Raw genomic sequence first — 20,822 nt, 5'->3', positions numbered from 1 at the left:
TTTATGAGAAATTTTAGAGTTGAGTAATAATAATAGCCAATGTTTATTGAGCACTTGCTGTGTACCAGGTACTGGTCTCGTGTTCTCTGTGTTTCAATTTGTTTAATCTTTAAAACAACACCATTAGGTGGCTCTTAGTATCCTTCTGTCCTCATGTTTACAGATGAGCTATCTGAAGCAAAGAGAAGTTAAGTAGTTTTTAGGGTCACAAGTTCATAAGGGATAGCACCAGGTTCAAACCCATGCATTCTGACCCTAATTATTTAACTCTTTTATAGTGCTTATAGCTTAACACACTATATTACACTGCCTCTATAAGTGTCTCTAGAAAAAGAAGGTAAAGGAAGGAAACTTGGGAGTGGCCAAAAAGTGATGCAAGTCTTTTTCTACATATAAAATAATGTTTAGGCTTCATTGCAAGTATATACTTGAACTTTACAATAAGGTTTCCTTCTCTCGGCATCCTTATGAAGAAAGTAAATTGTGTGGTTTAATTTAAATATACAATATTCATCTCTTGAACAGCCATCAGTTATGAGTGGGTCTGTTTGAATGAAGGAGTCCAGTAGAGAAGGTGGTGGTTGAGTCTCCAGCAGCAGCAGACAGGATAATGTTTGGTCTGCACACAGCATAGGTCTTTAAGTCATGGTGAATTTTTGAATGGAGAACGGTACTTTTGTGTATTTTCATCCTCATATAGGAATAAAGAATTCACAGAAATACTGGTTTAAGATATATAACAAATCCTTTCAGATGGTTTCTCAAAATAATAGCTTTCGTAGAATGCCTGTTATGTACCAGATACCTAGACCAAGTGTTTTACATTTATCTCATACTGAATGTGCTGCTTGGCTTTAGCTGAGCTTTTACTTTATTTATTTATTTATTTTAGAGGCGGAGTCTCACTATATTGCCCAGGCTGGTCTCTAACTCTTGGGCTCAAGTGATTCTCTCACCTCAGCCTTCCAAAGTGCTAGGATTATAGGTGTAAGCCACCGTACCCAGCCCTTTTTTATTTTTAACATGTGAACTTACACCAGAACTTGATTATTATGCTTGTTAAGATAAGCTTTACTTTAAAATTACCTCTGATCATGATAAGTAAAAAAAATTATAATTGTGACTAGAATAAAATCTATAATTCTGACTAGATTTCTTTAAAATCTGCATTTATTATGTCAAAGTAGATCTATTATTGATAAACTTGCACTCAGTGTTTAGAAAGCTTATTTGTATAGTCTCATCTTGTTTTATTAATGTAAAAAGTACGCATGTTTGTGAGAACTTTACCAAAATCTTCATCTTTATTGAAAAAAAATTTTTAAGTAGTTACTTAAAAGTTGTTTGATATGAGTGGACTAGAAAGGTCATTTTAAATTTGTTAACTGAGGCTGGGTGCAGTGGCTCATGCCTGTAATTCTAACAGTCTGGGAGACTGAGGTAGGAGGATTGCTTGAGCCTGGGCAACATGGCAAGACCCCATCTCTGCAAAAAAATTTTAGACATTAGCAAGGCATGGTGGTGTGCGCCTGTAGTCCCAGGTACTCAGAGGTTGAGATAGGAGGATCTCTTGAGCCCAGAAAATTTAACTGGAGTCTGCAGTGAGTCGTGTTTGCGCCACTCCATTCCAGCCTAAGTGACAGAGTGAGATCATCTCAAAAAAATAAAAATATAATAAATTTTCTGAGAACCAATTTTGCCTTGTTGAAATGTTTAAATGCTGATACTGTTCTTAGTAAGGATAATTACCTCAGAACCTGTATCTTTTAATACATCATCAAACATACTAATTAGATTAACTACTTGCCAGGTACTGAATATATTAAGTTAAACTTAAGGGCCTAGTTTGTTTTGCAGCATGAATGAAATGAATTGCCTAAAATTCCTTCATTAAATGACAAGATATTTAGTTAAAAGCAGGGCTAATATGATTGTTGAGGTAAATTACTATATCTGTTGAAAGAGGAGAATTCTGAATCTTTTGCAGAACACCCTTCTGTAACCTAGTTTTCAATTAACCGTTTTGTGAACCTGTGTCACCAATAATTGCTTTAACTGGACTAAGATTTTTTTTTTTTTTTTTTTTTCTTTTTTAAGACAAGGTCTCATTCTGTTGCCCAGGCTAGAGTGCAGTAGTGTGAACATGGCTTACTGCAGGCTCAGGTGATTCTTCCACCTTAGCCTCCTGAGTAGCTGGGACTACAGGCACACACCACCATGCCGGGCTATTTTTTTTTCTTTTTTTTGTATATTTTTGTAGAGATGGGGTTTTGCCCTGTTGCCCAGACTGGTCTCGAACTCCTAGGCTCAAACCATCAGCCCGCCTAGACGTCTCAAACTGTTGGGATTACAGGCATGAGCCACTGTGCCAGCCTAGAGTAAGATTCTTTAAAAGGAAGTACTAGCCTGAGAGAGTATGTTTCACTCTATATGGTAGTTGAGTTTGGGTTCTAGAATTAATCTACTTGAGTTGGAATCTCAGCTCTGGTTCTTTTTTTTTTTTTTTTTTTGAGACAGAGTCTCGCACTGTCGTCTGGGCTGGAGTACAGTGGCGCGATCTCAGCTCACTGTAACCTCCGCCTCCTGGGTTCAAGTGGATTTTTCTGCCTTAGCCTCCTGAGTAGCAGAGACTGTATACAGGCACCTGCCACCACACATGGCTGATTTTTTGTATTTTTAGAAGAGACAGGGTTTCACTATGTTGGCCAGGCTGGTCTCAAACTCCTGACCTCATGATCTGCCCACCTCAGCCTCCCAAAGTGCTGGGATTGCAGGCAGAGCTACCGTGCCCAACCAACTCTAGCTCTTAAAAGCAAAATCACTGGTAAGTCTCTATGCCTGAATCTCAGTTTCCTCATCTCTAAAATGACGGTAGTACTACTACTTATTTCATAGGGTGGTTGGTGTACACTTGCACATAGTAAATATTTGATAAATGTTATCCAATATGTTTATATTCTTTACTAAAAATATATTTTATTAAATGTACTACATGTAAAAGGACTTTTAATAGCATATTAAGAAAATATTTTCTAAGCCGAGTGTGGTGGCTGACGCCTGTAATCCCAGCACTTTGGGAGGTCGAGGCAGGTGGATCACTGGAGGTCAGGAATTTGAGACCAGCCTGGCCAACATGGGGAAACCCTGTCTCTACTAAAAATACAGCAATTAGCCGAGTGTGGTGGCGCATGCCTGTAATCCCAGCTACTCGAGTGGCTGAGGCATGAGAATCGCTTGAACCTGGGAGGCAGAGATTGCAGTGAGCTGAGATCGCGCCATTGCACTCCAGCCTGGGCAACAGAGCGAGACTGTCAAAAAAAAAAAAAAAAAAAAGGAAATTATTTTCTTATCCATCAATAAATAAATACGTTTACATAATCTTTAATGGCTGTGTAATATTTCAACTTGCTGTTTGCTATCATTTACTTAACTGATCATTTTTATGCATATAGAATTATATGTGATATATTTGCTTATTTTAACATTTTGTAATAACACCTTGAATGTGAATCTGTGTAATACTCTTGTTTCAAGCAACAATAACTAAAACACATAAAAAATTGTGTAGAAGTTTTCTGTAGCATTTAAATTTCATTTTCATTTCATGTTTAGGGGTTGAGATAGAGGCTGTTTCTCAGAGCAGAAAGATGTAAATTGCTGTCATGTGCCACTGGTCAGGAATGGTGTACATCAGTTGATACTTCTGAAGCACTGGGCCACCTGCTGGAATTTGTATAGGAATGTTATCCTGAATTTCAGTTTTATTTTACAATGATAACATAAGTTTAAAGAACATGCAGAGAAATCTGTGTTCAAAAGCATTTATGCTACTTTTGAGTTGCAGGGACAGTATTATAAAATCTTTTTGTGGGGTGAAGGAAGATGGGATGTCTATTTTTTTTTCTCTCAAGCAGTCTCATTCCAATCAGCAGTGTAATTGGAATGCAACTCCAATCTGGAGGAGGAAGGGGAATTTTTGGCAAGGATATACTAAGTAGTTGGGAGCTTTATTCACATTAAGCGTAGATAGCCATTCATTATGAATACAACTCAGTAAGAACAAGCATAGCATTCTCTTTCTACAGCTGCGATTTACTCTGATACTATTACCTGGTTTGTTGCATATAGATAACTCCTTTCCTACCAGAAAAATAAATTATTGACCTAAATGAAAATGGTAGTATTTACTGCCATCTGTACTTCTGCAAATGGTTTTCTCTAATCGCTGCCTCAAATGAAATATAAGATTTCCATAAAGTTTAAAACCGTATCTTGAGAAAACAACAATAAAAGGCATTTATGACATGGTATTTGAATTATACCTGACCTGTGAGCTCTGAGAGCAAAGGACTATGTCTTATTTTTCTTTGTATCTGCAGAAACTGTCATAGCACTTGGCACAAAGTGAGTGTTCAGGAAATGTTGAATGAGAGAGTGAATGATGTAGGAGTATTCCTTTCTCCCTAAGTATCTCAAGATGATCACACCTGCATCTGTGTGAAATGCAGAGGCTTTATCCAATATGGCTGATGTCAGCTCATTTTGATCATCTCTGCTAATCATTTCAAACCATCTGTCTGAAAAAGGAGTGAGTACAATAGCTAGAACAAGCTAGGTTCTGGGAGTGTAGACTTAAGAATGAAATGCTTTGAAGGAATTTGAGAAGGGTAGTAACATGATAAAGTAGTATAAGCAGACTTAATCTAGTACAAATATATGGGCTGTTTGAGACATTGTCCCTAGTGGATTCTGCAGCATGGTACTGTGGTGGTGTAATGCTACATTTGTAGTTAGCACTAATAAAAATTGACTTGTGCCTACTAAATATCTGTAGTCCAGTATAATGTTTTGCTTTAACACAAAAATTGGTGAAAATTAATTGAATTAATTCAAATACTTCAGATTTTTGTGCCTTTCTGTATATATAATTTCAATTCCATATATATAAGCTTACTAAACATTAAAGATATTGAAATACTGATTGCTGTCTAGGCCAGGGGTCCTCAACCCTGGGCCATGGGCTGCACAGCAGGAGATGAGCCAGTGAAGCATCATCTGTATTTACAACCACTTCCCATCGTGTATTACCACCTGAGCTCTGCCTCCTCTCAGATCAGCAGCGGCAATAGATTCTCATAGGAGTGTTAACCCTACTGTGAACTGCGCATGCGAGGGATCTAGGTTGCCCCTCCTTATAAGAATCTAATGCCTGATGATCTGTCACTGTCTTTCTTCACTCCCAGATGGGACTGTCTAGTTGCAGGAAAACAAGCTCAGGGCTCCCACTGATTCTACATTATGGTGAGTTGTATAATTATTCTATTATATATTACAATGTAATAATAATAGAAATAAGTGCACAATAAATGTAATGAGATTGAATCATTCCCAAAACCCCCTTGCCTGCTCCCCTCCCCCCCCTCCACACACACACACACACACACACACACACACACACACACACACACACACACACACACACACACACACACACTGGTCCATGGAAAACTTGTCTTCCATGAAGCCAATCCCTGGTGCCAAAAAGGTTGGGGACTGCTGGTCTAGGAGAAAGTCTGTACCCCATAGCCTTTGTTCTGGCCTCGCCAACCTAACAAGATTTCTCTCCTGTTACTCCCTTACTGCCCAGCATTTCTCAACATTTTTACCTATTTTCTTTAAGAAACATTTAGAAAGCAGAAATGAAACTTCTCCCACACTGCCACCCCTCCCCCTAGTCCCATGATTCCTAATCTTAGTTCTACTTTCCATAGTTTCTATTACAAAAGATGATAGATTAATTTTCTTCTAATATAAAATTATAATATTGTATATACATTCTCCAGGGGATTCTGATACATACCTCCTTAGTTGAGAATTTGCTGTGGTGACATAATCAGGAGTTTGTCATATTGAAATTCATGGATTCTTTGAGCATTTACCAATCTTCTGTGATTAGAACAGAGAATGAAAAGAGCAATGGGCTGTGGTTCTAGTCCCCAAGGTACATTCCCAAGAAAAAAGAACAGTGCAGTAAAGGCTCCAGGATGTGAAAACAATTTATTTTTACAGATAAATAACATTACCAGTTCTCAGGTCATGTTTTGACAATCTTCCTTTTAAAAGTTACAAATCAGAGTTTTTGCTTCCAGGGCAGAAAGTAATTTAGTAAAGCTGGCTGGAACTGCTTAGATCCAGCATGAAGCATAGCGGTCTGACCAATCTTGATATTATTTCTTTGTTTTAAGTTAATCTTGTTTCTTCTAGAACACTAATGTAATTTTCCTTAATCTCTTGATTACTAAAATGTAATTTCTCCTCATAAGCTTTGAACTTGATTTTAAAGTTCTTTGTTCTTTTGATTTTTCAATTGTTCTTTGAAACTGAATGTTAAACATTTTGTGATTTTTTTTAAGAATTGGTTAAACACGACCGGATAAGTATGTTTTAAGTAAAGAGAAATGATAAAACTAAGATTTTTTTGAGGGGTGGAGGGAGGGGGACAGTGTCTCACTCTGTTGCTCAGGCTGGAGTGCAGTGGTGTGATCTCAGCTAACTGCAACCTCTGCCTTCCAGGCTCAAGTGATTCTCATGCCTCAGCCTCCTGAGTAGCTGAGACTACATGTGTGTGCCACCACACCTGGCTAATTTTTTTTTTTTTTTGTATTTTTAGTAGAGATGGGGTTTTGCCATGTTGCCCAGGTCTCAAACTCCTGGCCTCAAGTGATCTGCCCACCTCGGCCTCCCAAAGTGCTGGAATTACAGACATGAGCCACAGTACCTGGCCTAAAATAAGATTTCTTAAATCAAAATTATGATTATGTGAGGATTGGCCATTGTTATATAGTATAAAAAGTTATTTAGATTATTTTAGGGTCTATTTCATTCATTCAACAGATATTTATTGAGTACCTATCAAGTGCCAGGCGTAATGTGTGCTTGGTGCAGGAAGAGATGAGGCAGGCATGATTCGTGCTGTATGGAGTTTACCACCTCCGCAATTATAAGCAACATTCCAAACTTAAACGAGAACAGTAAAATGTGATAAGTGTTTATAAGTATGAGCTTCTGTGAAAATACCAGCGGGGAAAGCTTGAGAGAAACACGTTCTAAAAGGCATCCTTCCCTTTTGAGACCAGGAGATGAGTAGGTGAAGAAGCCTAGGAAGAATGTTTCAGGCAGAGAGAATGGCACATGAAGGCTGTGGGTAAGAGAGATACATTTGAGAAAGTGAAGGTTAGTGTGGCTGGATCTTAGACTTGAGGGCCTGGAAGGGAGCTGTGGTGATGAAAAATGAGGTCAGAGAGGTGAGCAGGAGCCAGGGCTTGAAGGGCATTGAAGCCAATATAAGTTTGGGCCAGAAGACCTTTGGAATGTTTTAAGGATCTTAGAAGGGGAAATGGATGGAAAGACTTAATTAGATTTTTAGCTCACTTCAGGTCCAGCGTGGAGAACTGGAAAGAAGTGAGGCTTTGAGGCAGGGGAATGTTGTAATTACCTAGACAGTAGATGGTGGACTAAGGTGTTGGCATCGGTAATAGAGAGAAGTAGACAGATGAAGGATATTTCCGAGGTAGAATTGCTGAGAATTGTAATTGTCAGGATGTCAGGAGGGAATACAGTGAAGGTTGCTATGGAGATTTCTGACTTGGGTAGTGGGGTGGAAAGGAAGGCTATTTATTGAAAAGAAAGTCAACTGGAGGGAGGAGCAGGTTTGCGGGGAAGACGTGATTTTTGGGGGGAACGCATATTTGGTTTGTGGACCTGGAGTTCAGGAGAAAACTAAGGATCGGGTTTTATGAATTTAGGTATCATCATAACCATAGAGTAAATGGTAAAGACCAGAGAGAATATATGGAAAAGTGGCTCTTCGGATTTTATTTTTTGAGAGAGAGGAAGAGTTCTGTCAATCTATTAAGCTATGAACTCTCTCCCAGGAAAAATGTGGATTCTCTCCCCAGAAAATAAACATGTATGTAACAGTTTACGTATAATTGCAAGATTTACAAAAATGGACACTGTGATCCTCAGGTTACAGAGTGAAATAAGAGAACCTAGGGCAAAACCCTGAAGAACTTCAAGTTTTATAGCACAGCAAGATCTGGCAAAGAGAACTTAGAATGAGTTTTATGCCGTGTAGAACCAGGTGAATGTGGTGTTAAACAGAACTGGAAGAGAGGGGTTCTAGAAGAGGGAGTAGTCAGCAGTGGCAAATGCCCATGAGGGGGTCAAGTGCCATAAAGAATGAAAAATGTCCATTGTATGGACTTGGTAATTAGGTCTCCAGGGCTTTGTAGCAGCAGTTCAGAGGCAATGGTGAGGGAGGAAGCCAGATTGCAGTGGATCAGGGCATTAGTGGGAGGTAAAGAAGTAGAGTCAAAAAGTGTAGGCAGTTCTTTTTAAAAATGTTTTAAAATTATACTTTAAGTTCTGGGGTACATGTGCAGAACGTGCAGTTTTGTTACATAGGTATACATGTACCATGGTGGTTTGTTGCACCCATCAACCCATCATCTACATTAGGTATTTCTCCTAATGCTATCCCTCCCTAACCCCCAACCCGCCAACAGGCCCCAGTGTGTGATGTTCCCCTCCATGTGTCCATGTGTTCTCATTGTTCAACTCCCACTTATGAGTGAGAACATGTGGTGTTTGGTTTTCTGTTCTTGTGTTAGTTTGCTGAGAATGATGCTTTCCAGCCTCATCCATGTCCCTGCAAAGGACATGAACTCATCCTTTTTTATGGCTGCATAGTATTCCATGGTATATATGTGCCACATTTTCTTTATCCAGTCTATCATTGATGGGCATTTGGGTTGGTTCCAAGTCTTTGCTATTGTGAATAGTGCCACAATAAACATACATGTGCATATGTCTTTATAGTAGAATGATTTATAATCCTTTGGGTATATACCCAGTAATGGAATTGCTGGGTCAAATGGTATTTCTGGTTCTAGATCCTTGAGGAATTGCCACACTGTCTTTCACAATGGTTGAACTAATTTACACTCCCACCAACAGTGTAAAAGCATTCCTATTTCTCCACATCCTCTCCAGCATCTGTTGTTTTCTGACTTTTTAATGATTGCCATTCTAACTGGTGTGAGATGGTATCTCATTGTGGTTTTGATTTGCATTTCTCTAATGACCAGTGATGATGAGCTTTTTTTCATATGTTTGTTGGCTGCATAAATGTCTTCTTTTGAGAAGTGTCTGTTCATAATCCTTTGCCCACTTTTTGATGGGGTTTTTTTTGTAAATTTAAATTCTTTGTAGATTTGGAATATTAGCCCTTTGTCAGATGGATAGATTGCAAATTTTTTCTCCCATTCTGTAGGGTGCCTGTTCACTCTGATGAGTTTCTTTTGTGTGCAGAAGCTCTTTAGTTAGATCCCATTTGTCTATTTTGGCTTTTGTTGCCATTGCTTTTGGTGTTTTAGTCATGAAGTCTTTGTGCGTGCCTGTGTCCTGAATGGTATTGCCTAGGTTTTCTTCTAGGGTTTTTATGGTTTTAAGTCTTACGTTTAAGTCTTTAATGTATCTCGAGTTAATTTTTGTATAAGGTGTAAGGAAGGAGTCCAGTTTCAGTTTTCTGCATATGGCTAGTCAGTTTTCCCAACACCATTTATTACATAGGGAATCCTTTCCCCCATTGCTTGTTTTTGTCAGGTTTGTCAAAGATCAGATGGTTGTAGATGTGTGGTGTTATTTCTGAGGCCTCTGTTCTGTTACATTGGTCTGTATATTTGTTTTGGTACCAGTACTGTGCTGTTTTTGTTACTGTAACCTTGTAGTATAGTTTGAAGTCAGGTAGTGTGATGCCTCCAGCTTTGTTCTTTTTGCTTAGGATTGTCTTGGCTATGTGGGCTCTTTTTTGGTTCCATATGAAATTTAAAGTAGTTTTTTTCAATTCTGTGAAGAGAGTCAATGGTAGCTTGATGGGGATAGCATTGAATCTATAAATTACTTTGGGCAGTATGGCCATTTTCACAATATTGATTCTTCCTATCCATGAACATGGAATGTTTTTCCATTTATTTGTGTCCTCTCTTATTTCGTTGAGCAGTGGTTTGTAGTTCTCTTTGAAGAGGTCCTTCACATCCCTTGTAAGTTGTATTCCTAGGTATTTTATTGTCTTTGTAGCAATTGGCTCTGTTTGTCTGTTATTGGTGTATAGGAATGCTTGTGATTTTTGCACATTTATTTTCTTTGAAGAAGTTTCATTATGAGAGGGAAGAGGTAGATGATGGCTGGCTGAAGGGAGGCTTGGGTAAGACTTGAGTATGTTTAAATGTTGACAAGGTGATTAGAAAAGGGGACAAGATAGAGGATATGTATAACAGCTGTGAAGATCCCCGAGAACATGGTGGTTTAGATATGAGATAGAGGATAGTCTTAGAGAGGACAGTAGACATTGTCAGTGGAAGGAAGGGAAAAAGAATGAATATGTAGGTTTGGTGGCAGTGAGTTGGAGGAGATCTCATGTTTTCTCTTTCTCTGAAGTCGGATGTGAAATCATTTCACTTCATGAATCATAGGATAGTGGTTTGTTTAAAAAAATCATCATTACCTCATTAAAACTGAAGATTGTAATTTAGATTTTTGTGTGTGTTACATGTGTATTGATTCTGAGTATTCTGTTCAATTTATATTATGACAAAAGTTTGGGGAGGAGTTCTCTAAATCTAGTTTGTGATTTCTTATTCTTAGTTATGGCCCTAGTTTTCATGATTGATTGAGTTTTTATGTTTTTAAAAACAAAACTCTAAGACATGGCCTAAGGGACTCTGCCTAGTATACCAGTATCTTGTGCTTACTTAATAATTTTATTTATTTAGTGATGACATCTGTTTTCAAAAGGTTTTTTTATGTGAACCCTTAGAGTGATTAGTTATATTTATTTAGATTCATTCCCAAGTTTATGTCAAATGAGCTTTTATACACTAAACTTCCAATAACTGTAATTCATTTAAACTGTTAGTAGAAGTGGATAGAAATACCAAACATTACATTCATAGGTATTTTATGAACTAAAATTTACATATATGAAAATTGATGTTTTTCTTTCTCTTATATCAAGTTTGAGTTAAAGAAGTTTTAAGTTTATGACTCTATAAGCAGATTTATTTATTTATTTATTTATTTATTTATGACAGAGTCTTGCTCTGTCACCCAGGCTGGAGTTCAGTGGTTGCAATCTTGGCTCACTAGTACAGTGGTGCAATCTTGGCTCACTGCAGCCTCCACCTCCCAGGTTCAAGTGATTCTCGCACCTCAGCCTCCTGAGTAGCTGGGATTACAGGTGTGCGCCACTACACCCAGCTAATTTTTGTATTTTTACTAGAGACACAGTTTCACCATGATAGCCAGGCTGGTCTCAAACTCCTGACCTCAAGCGATCCAGCCACCTTGGCCTCCCAAAGTACTGGGATTACAGACATGAGCCACTGTGCCCAGCCTGTAAGCAGTAATTTAAAAATTGATATGTAACTCATATACTATAAAATCCTTTTTTTTTTTTTTTTGAGACAGTCTTGCTCTGTAGCCCAGGCTGGAGTGCAGTGGCGCAATCTTGGCTCACTGCAACCTCCCTCTCCCGGGTTCAAGCGATTCTTCTGCCTCAGTCTACTGAGTAGCTGGGACTACAGGCGCACGCCACCACGCCCAGCTAATTTTTGTATTTTTAGTAGAGACGGGGTGTCACCATATTGGCCAGGCTGGTCTCGAACTCCTGACATTGTGATCCGCCCGCCTCGGCCTCCCAAAGTGCTGGGATTACAGGCGTGAGCCACTGCGCCCGGCCAAAATTTATCCTCTTTAAAGTGGGCAATTCAATATTTTTTAGTGTGTTCACAAGGTTGAGCATCCATCCATGTAAGTAATTTAATGCATAGTAACTTGGAAAATGTGGATTTGGGATATCTAGTTTTAATATATTAACTTTAAATTCTTAAAAGATATAGTAGACGTATCTTGTCATTTAACTGACGATTTAGGAGAAGGTAATTTGATTTCTCCCATGAAGTTTCTGTGGCATTTAGATGGAGAACAGAATGTTATTTAAAAAAAAAAAAAAAGAAAAAAACTCATCTATATCAGGAAAGCTTTATCTTTATTTATGATCCTCTTCAGTATAAAATTATTTCATCCTTAAAATAGATATAACAACCTGACTTTACATATCTCCTTTGAACTATTTTTCCTATTGCCACTGAGTTTCTCAGAGAATAGATCTTGATGGAAGATAGGAATTGAATTTCTACCTTATTATTAGAATATCAGATTTATAAACTTTCTTGCCCTCAGCTATTACTGGTGATCATTGAAAGTTGCAACCACTGGTTCAACTGTCTTTTGTTTGCTAGTTCGAAAGTTTGTGGTCATGTTTCATACCTTGCTATAGTTAGGGTTTAACTATTCACTGCTGTTTTCCGTGTTTTAAAATGTAACAGTACACTCTTAACATTTTAATTTTTCCCATGTATTTTTTGTTTTTTTTTTTACAGTACTCTGTGCAAAAAACCTGGTGAAAAAGGATTTTTTCCGTAAGTAAATTAACTTTAAATCTTGTGTATTGTATGTAGATCTTTGGGAACAGCGTTTTCAGAATTCTCTGGTTTAGGGGTTTCTCTATTCAGAAGTATTGTCAGTGTTATTTTATTATGAATGCTTTGGTTCAGAGCCATTTGGCATCCCATTTTTTTTAGAAGGTTTTGTGCTTTTTAGGCTTAGCCCTTTCCTTTTATTCACCTCTCCCACATATTTATGAGAATGAGTGTGTATGCAGGTGTGTAAATGCAGATGTGTGTAATGTATATTGAAGGTGTGCATACTACTAGAGTTCTAGAAAAGGTTTAAGAGATTATTTTGTGAACACTTTCTTCCTTTTGAAAATTTCATGGGAAACTTTACTCATTCAAGATTCATTGGAAGGTAGAAAAGTCATTGAGCCTGCTTGGAATTTCCAGAGTGTGGGAAAGAAATCTCTGCCACATTTGATCCTAGATGCTCTTACCTCTCAGATTCCAAAGCAGATGTTTGGTTCCCATATATGCCTTATATTTACCAATCTGTTGGAATTTTTTTTTCTGGCTTTATTTAGTACTAAGTTTTATGAGAGGGGATTGGGAAGTACCCAGCATGTATATTACAATCTTTATTCTGTTGTAGCTTTAAGTTATTGGTTAAAAATGATATAATTTTTAGTAAAAAAAAAAAAAAAAACTTCAGCCAACAAAATTTTTTATGTAAAACATTTGAAATTAGAATAGAGATGATTCATTAAATTTTTAAATTCAAGTCACGGGCTATGTGTGCTGTTTGATTTCATGTGATAGTAGATGATTTTCAGGGGCTTGATTAAAAGAAATAAGATATATATATATATATATTTTCTTTTTAGAGACAGGATCTTGCCCTGTCACCCAGGCTATAGTACAGTGGCACAGTCATAGCTCACTGCAGCCTCAAACTCCTGGGCTCAAGGGATCCTCCTATCTCACCCTCCTGAGTGGGTGGACTGCAGACACACTTCACCACGTCCAGCTAATTTATTTATTTATTTATTTATTTACTATTCTTTGTAGAGGCAGGATCTTGCGATGTTGCCCAGGCTGGTCTCAAACTCCTGGTCTCAAGTGATCCTCCTACCTCAGCCTCCCAAAGTGCTGAGATTACAGGTGTGAGCCACTGTGCCCGGCCAATATAATTTAAAATTATATTTAATTCATTCCACTTGAAATTTTATTATTTTGAGTTTTTGTAGAGCAGAACCTGAATTAAAGCTTATAAAATAACATCTTATAAAACTATATAGTTATAAATGTTTATGGTTATCTTTCTGCTTATATGAGAAAGCAAATAGGATAATTTGGAACATAGGACGCAAATTATAAGCAGTTTAAATTTATGTACCATGTGCCTTCTCGCCAGAAGCTTGTCACAGTGGAAGGTCCCAATGGCCACAGAACTCCCCATCTCTCCCTGTTGCCTCCAATCACTGTTATCTGTCTCAGGCTGCTGCTCACTTCCTACCTCATCCCTGTTGCTACTAACTGAGGTGTACTTTTTTTTTTTTTTTTTAACCTTTGATAAGGTTGATCTAAGGTAGGATTTATACTAGTGGGCCTGCAAAGTGGCAAATAGGGTTGGACAAGGAGAAAAGGGAGGGAAGTAAGGGGAGCACTTTTCCTTTTTTTTTTTTTTTTTTTTTTAGACGGAGTCTCACTCTGTTGCCCAGGCTGGAGTGCAGTGGTGTGATCTCGGCTCACTGCAAACTCCACCTCTCGGGTTCAAGCGATTCTCCCGCCTCAGCCTCCTGAGTAGCTGGGATTACAGGTGCACGCCAACACGCCTGCCTAATTTTTGTATTTTTAGTAGAGACGGAGTTTCACCATGTTGGTCAGGCTGGTCTCGAACGCCTGACCTCGTGATCCTCCTGCCTTGGCCTCCCACAGTGCTGGGATTATAGACATGAACCATCGCGCCCGGCTGAGAGGAGCACTCTTACAGATGCTTCTGCACTCTCCAAGACATCTGCTCTGGTTTTGAAGATAAAATCTTCAGTTTTGTCTCCCAGCTTTCCTTTTCAAATTTCCTTCCTCTCGAGTCCCAAGACACAGCTTCTCTAATAAAATATCCAGATATTCTTACCTCATTTTTCCTAGGATATCTAGAGGAATCATATATTAATGTTTTATAAACCTTTGAGAGCTGATTGTTAACCCTTATATGATCTTTGTCCTTAAATTGTAAGTGAAAGAAAGAAGGAAATCTTTTCCCTTTTTCATGGGTGTAGGCAGTAAAAATTGATAAAAATTCTAAGAGTGTGAACTTGCTTTAGGGATAAGATTAGGGGAAACAGTGTGATTATCTTTAAAACTTAGAATGGGAGACTCTTGATGGCCTGGAAAGAGAAACAGGAATGGTAATCCTTAGGGCTTCAGAGGGGAGTTAGCCAGGAATGGAAGTTACCTCCCAGGTTCACACTGGCCAAGGTCGCAGGTCCATTCTGTGGTAGATTTACATGTATACTTATACAGATTTTTGACCTGTTAAGGGTTGCCCACGTTAATTTCAGAGACAGTAATTCCTAAATTCTTCAATTAAATATAAATGAATGTGTGTTTATTGATCAGTGCAGTTAATAGTAAAATATAGTTAAGTTTTTGCTTGCGATTCAGTTAAAATTGTATTGAATGAGAAAAGCAAATTTTAATACAAAGTACGACTATAGGGTGATGAAATAGATATATATTTTTCATCGCAGGAAAAAATACACTGCCATGTGTTGTCTTTTGAAGAGTAATTTGTATGTGAGGTAATACTGTTTATTGGGCGCTATCCTTGTTGAGAAAAGTTTTTTTAACTCATGTTTTTGAACTGTTTTCAAGCTTATTGGCTTTTAAAAATAAGTCACTTCCCCTTTCCCCCAGAATTTTAGCAGGAAAAATTTCAAACATAAAGCAACAGATAAAATAATTTTATAGTAAAGACCCACCATCTAGATTCTACCATTAACTTTATCACATATTTACCCATTTATTCATTATGGTTTTTTTTTTTTTTTTTTTTTCCCTGACGGAGTCTTGCTCTGTCCCCAGGCTAGAGTGCAGTGGCGTGATCTCGGCTCACTGCAACCTCTGCCTCCCGTGTTCAAGCAATTCTCCTGCCTCAGCCTCCCGAGTAGCTGGGATTACAGGCATGTGCCACCACACCCAGCTAATTTTTGTATTTTTAGTAGAGACGGGATTTCACCATGTTGGCCAGGCTGGTCTCGAACTGCTGACCTCAGGTGATCCGCCTGCCTCGGCCTCTCAAAGTGCTAGGATTACAGGCATGAGCCACTGTGCCCTGCCTTCATTATCTGTTTTATGTGTATTTTTTATATGAAAAGGAATGTTTTCATTAGTGTCAGATTTGTTCTTCTGCAACATTTTAAAAAAGATTTCTGTGTAAGGTAATAAGGTGTTTTATAGGGGGCCAAATTGAAGTCATTTAAAACCAAGATGGGTTGGCTAAATGTTGTGTGTGTTTTTTTTTTTTCTTGGCCCAATTGAAAATGAAGCTGTTTTCTTTGGAAGGTAGCACATTTTTGAGTTGAAAATGTTATTTTATTATTATTTGCAGCTTTTCAAGTGCATTTGTGTAGTAAGGAGGTTTTTGAGCTTTAGCTATTTTACATGTCTCAGAAATGATGGGGGAGAATTGAGACCAAAAAAAAATTTTTTTTCCCTTGAGACAAAGTCTGTCTCTGACACCCGGGCTGGAGTGCAGTGGCGCGATCTCGGCTCACTGCAACCTCCGCCTCCCAGGTTCAAGCAATTCTGCTTCTGCCTCCTGAGTAGCTGGGACTACAGGCATGTGCCACCACACCCAGCTAATTTTTTGTATTTTTAGTAGAGATGTGGTTGCACCGTTTTAGCCAGGATGGTCTTGAACTCGTGACCTCGTGATCCACCCACTTCGGCCTCCCAAAGTGCTGGGATTACAGGCGTGAGCCACTGTGCCTGGCTGAGAAATTTTTTAAAATGCAGAAAGTTCTCTAGCCACTTTGTGTTTACCACTAGATGTCTCACTAACTTCAGAAAACCTGATAGCTTTTGACCACATGAGAGTAACTTGGCTCTCAAGTTAAATTTTTGGAGAATAATATAATCAGGTTAAGTTGAAACCTATGTATTTTTTTATTAAGGTATTGAACTGGTGTTTTTGTTTACTGTGTTATTTAACAGAAAGGGAACATAAAAGGCTGTGACTTTCCTACTTAATTAAGGATCTGGAAGCTACATTTTGTATGGAAAAAATTGTTTTTCTTTTATTATTTTATTTTTTTATTTCAATAAGTTTTGGGGGAACAGATGGTGTTTGATTACATGAATAAGTACTTTAGTGGTGATTTCTGAGATTTTGGTGGACCCATCACCCAAGCCGTGTACACTGTACACAGTGTATAGTCTTTTATCCCCTGTTACCCCCACCCTTTCCCCCAGTCCCCATAGTCCAGTATATCATTCTTACGCCTTTGCATCCTCATAGCTTAGCTCCCACATGTGACTGAGAACATACGATGTTAGGTTTTCCATTCTTGAGTTACTTCACTTAGAATAATAGTCTCCAATTTTATCCAGGTTGCTGTGATTATTTTTTTAATGGCTGAGTAGTATTCCATGGTGTATGTATGTATATGTGGTGTGTGTGTGTGTATATGTAGGTGTGTATATATATACACACACACATATAATTATATATAAATATATACATATATATAATTATATAATATAAACATATATATACACACACACACACCACATTTCTTTACCCACTCGTTGATTGATAGGTATTTGGGCTGCTTCAGTATTTTTGCAATTGTGAGTTGTGCTGCTACAAACATGCGTGTGCAAGTATCTTTTTCGTATAATGACTTCTTTCCCTCTGGGTTAATACCTAGTAGTGGGATTGCTAGATCAAACAGTAGATCTACTTTTAGTTCTTTAAGGAATCTCCACACTGTTTTCCGTAGTGGTTGTACTAGTTTACATTACCACCAGCAGTGTAAAAGTGTTCCCTTTTCACTGCATCCATGCCAACATCTGTTATTTTTAAATTTTTTGATTATGGCCATTCTTGCAGGAGTGAGGTGGCATCGCATTATAGTTCTAATTTGCATTTCCCTGATACTTAGTGATGCTGAGCATTTTTCATTATGCTTATTGGCCTATCTTGTTGGTATATCTTTTTTTGAGAATTGTCTATTGATGTCCTTAACCCACTTTTTGATGGGATTGTTTGATTTTTTCTTGCTGATTTGTTTGAGTACTTTATAGATTCTGGATATTAGTCCTTTGTCAGCTGTTGTTTTTCTTAATCCTTAATTTTTTTTTCCACTGAGATAGGGTCTTGCTCTGTCAACCAGGTTGGAGTGCAGTGGCATGATCATGGCTCACTGCAGCCTCGGCCTCCCAGGCTCAAGCGATCCTCCCATTTTAGCCTCCTGAGTAGCTGAGACTACAGACGTATGCCACCATGCTTGGCTAACTTTTAAATTATTTTGTGGGGGATGGGGGGTGGTCTTACTATGTTGCCCAGGCTGGTTTCAAACTCCTGGGCTCAAGTGATCCTTTCGCCTCAGCCTCCCAAAGTGCTGAAATTACAGGTGTGAGCTACTGTGTCTGGCCAGTCCTTAATTCTTTTTCATTTTATTTTTTTAAAAAAGCAAGAAACCAGAGAGACTTAATTCTTCAACTAGTTTAATAACACCCAAAGAGAAAGTTTAGAAATGTGATTTTTTTGTTTTTGCTTATAAATTCACATTTATATGTTTATTTATTTAAATAGTAGAGTGAAAATAACAAGATAGAGTGAATTCTTCCCAGGAGGAAATCTTCATTTATTGAGGGTGGAGGTAAAAACATTCTTCCATTGAACACATTTATAAATGGTTAGGTGTTACTGAAATACTATGCATAGCACTCAGCTTCAAGAACAATATAGTCAAATAGATGTAATACCCTAACTTACCAAGTTTCTTTGAAACTTAACGCCTAAATTTTGGTCCTCCTTTATTATTTGGAAGCGATAGATCACAGAATCATAGAATTGGGGAACTGATAGGTGATTTGTCTGTCCTTGAAACTTGGCAAATTAGTATCTTAAAAAAATTAGCATTGATACCAACATGCAAAATTTCTCCAGTCACCAACACTTAACGCTGTTTTGTTCTAGTATTTTCAGCTGTCCACAGGAAATCTACTCTATCCCAATATGTCTAACATATGAAGTGACATTTTTGTCTCTCTAACATTTTTAGTTCCACCTTTTAAATTTTTGTCAAAAGAATCATTTTCATTATTGCTTTGGGCTGAAAACTGTATTGTCATCTTTGATACAAGTTTCTTATTAATTTGTATTAGATCTTTCAGAATAGCTCTCTTGTCATTTCCTTTCCCTTTCCACATGACTTCCCTCATTCAGGGTCTTTTCATCCTACTGTTGGATAATTACAACAGCTTCATATATGGTCTGCCTCTAGTCTTTCTTTCTCCTAGTGGGCCCTGAATACCACTGATAGAAAAATATGACTGTAGTTACAGCCATGCTCGAGAACCTGAAATGGCTCCCTGTTATCTGCCTCAATCAGTCCAAGCCCTGTTGCCCGACTTTTAAGCCTCTCTTACTGGGTCAGTCATATTTCCAGTAGTATTTACTTTTACACCTTAGCACAAGCTCTTTGGTTAGACTCTTCAAAGTCTTTTAAATATTGTATTGTCATACCCTCCTTGGTGCTCTTCCTATTGCTAGGAAAGTCCTCCTTCTCCTGTATGTACTTTAAAGCAGCAGCCCCCAACCTTTGGCACAGGGACCGGTTTCATGCAAGACAGTTTTTCCAAGGACATGGGGAGCAGGGGATGTGTTGGGATGAAACTGTTCCATCTCAGATCATCAGACTTTAGATTCTCATAAGGAGCGCACAACCTAGATCCCTTGCAAGCGCAGTTCACCATAGGGTTCCAGCTCCTATGAGCATCTAATGCTGCCACTGATCTGACAGAAGGCGGAGCTCAGGCTGTAATGCTTACTCTCCCGCCGCTCACTTCCTGCTTTGTGGTCCGGTTGTAACAGGCCACGAACCTGTACCGGCCCATGGTGCAGAGGTTGGAGACCCCTGCCTTAAAGCCCAGATGAGTTCCCTCCTCCCTCAAAGCCCTTTCTTTACTGTTCAGATTCAAACCTTTTCTCCTGTTTTTCTGAGCTCTTACTTGTACTCACTGTTGGACCACGTAGTAAATAAGAGGTAAAATACAGCATAGTGGTTAAGAGCATGAAGTCGAGAGCCAGACATGGGTTTAGAATCTACACTTTAGATTCTGGCCCTGCCATTTACTACTCTGTGACCTTGGGCTAGTTAATTGACCCCCTTGTGCCTTGGTTCCCTCATCAGTAAAATAGGGATAATAACAGTGTTTACCTCATAGGGTTATTGTAAGGATTAAGGATAAATGTATTTAGAATAGTACCTAACATAGTGATATAAGTGTTTGCGTTACAATCAGTATCACTAAGCACTTGTTTATTCTCAGGTATTTTTATTTTTGTTTTTCATGTATAGTATTTTTATTTTTCCAATTAGATAGTAAGCTCTTTTAAGGCAGAGTGTTACATCTTTTGTTTCAGTCTGATTTTTCCTGGTAGTTATTCAGCAAAACTCATTTGCTAATTTGATTTCTCTGTAGCCTGTGTTCCTGTATAAAAACCTTTAATAAGCTTTTTCTTTAAATGAGCTACTGAGGGAGACATTTGGAAAGAAAAAGCCATGAATGGTTACAAGAATTCATGTAACCATTCATGACCCCATTCCTCGGGTCAGAGGGCTGGTAACAACCTATTAAAAACTTTCACATTATGAGGTAACCTCTAGATTTTGGTAGTTTAAACTGGGACTATTTTGAGACAGAAACGAGAAAAAATATAGTTTTGGTATTTAATGTAGAAGTAACTTTAGTCTTTTTTTTTTTTAAATGGACTATTCATTTATAGCTAAATGTTAAACTTTTTTAAAAGAATGGAATAATCTTTTGTAGCAAATGGAATGCTTGTATAATTAATCTTCTATCTTAAATGTCAAATTATTAATTTTAGAAAATCTTTTTTCACAGGACTTCCTGATCCATTTGCTAAGGTGGTGGTTGATGGATCTGGGCAATGCCATTCTACAGATACTGTGAAGAATACGCTTGATCCAAAGTGGAATCAGCATTATGACCTGTAGGTTTCAACAATTAGTTTGAAATGGAACATATAATTAATATTATTTGATATAGTCTTTG

At 38.0% G+C, this 20,822-nt stretch overlaps 1 protein-coding gene across 4 annotated transcripts in view; it reads left to right on the top strand.

The window, feature by feature from the left end:
• The window catches only part of SMURF2 (SMAD specific E3 ubiquitin protein ligase 2), a 120,506-nt gene that overhangs the window by 43,066 nt on the left and 56,618 nt on the right, over nt 1-20,822 (top strand). For 2 of the 4 annotated variants that reach the window (XM_511577.8, XM_063799187.1), the window contains exons 2-3: nt 12,504-12,542; nt 20,652-20,760. In XM_511577.8, coding sequence (XP_511577.5) covers nt 12,504-12,542; nt 20,652-20,760 — 148 coding nt within the window. Of the gene's footprint in view, nt 1-5,243; nt 5,302-12,503; nt 12,543-20,651; nt 20,761-20,822 lie in introns of those variants that run through there. The other 2 variants (XM_054671490.2, XM_024350557.3) reach the window with 2 other exon arrangements.

Source organism: Pan troglodytes, chromosome 19 (genome assembly GCF_028858775.2).
Source record: "Pan troglodytes isolate AG18354 chromosome 19, NHGRI_mPanTro3-v2.0_pri, whole genome shotgun sequence".
NCBI lineage: Eukaryota > Metazoa > Chordata > Mammalia > Primates > Hominidae > Pan > Pan troglodytes.
The sequence above is the reverse complement of the archived record's forward strand: the minus strand, read 5'-3'. Positions and strand labels throughout refer to the sequence as shown.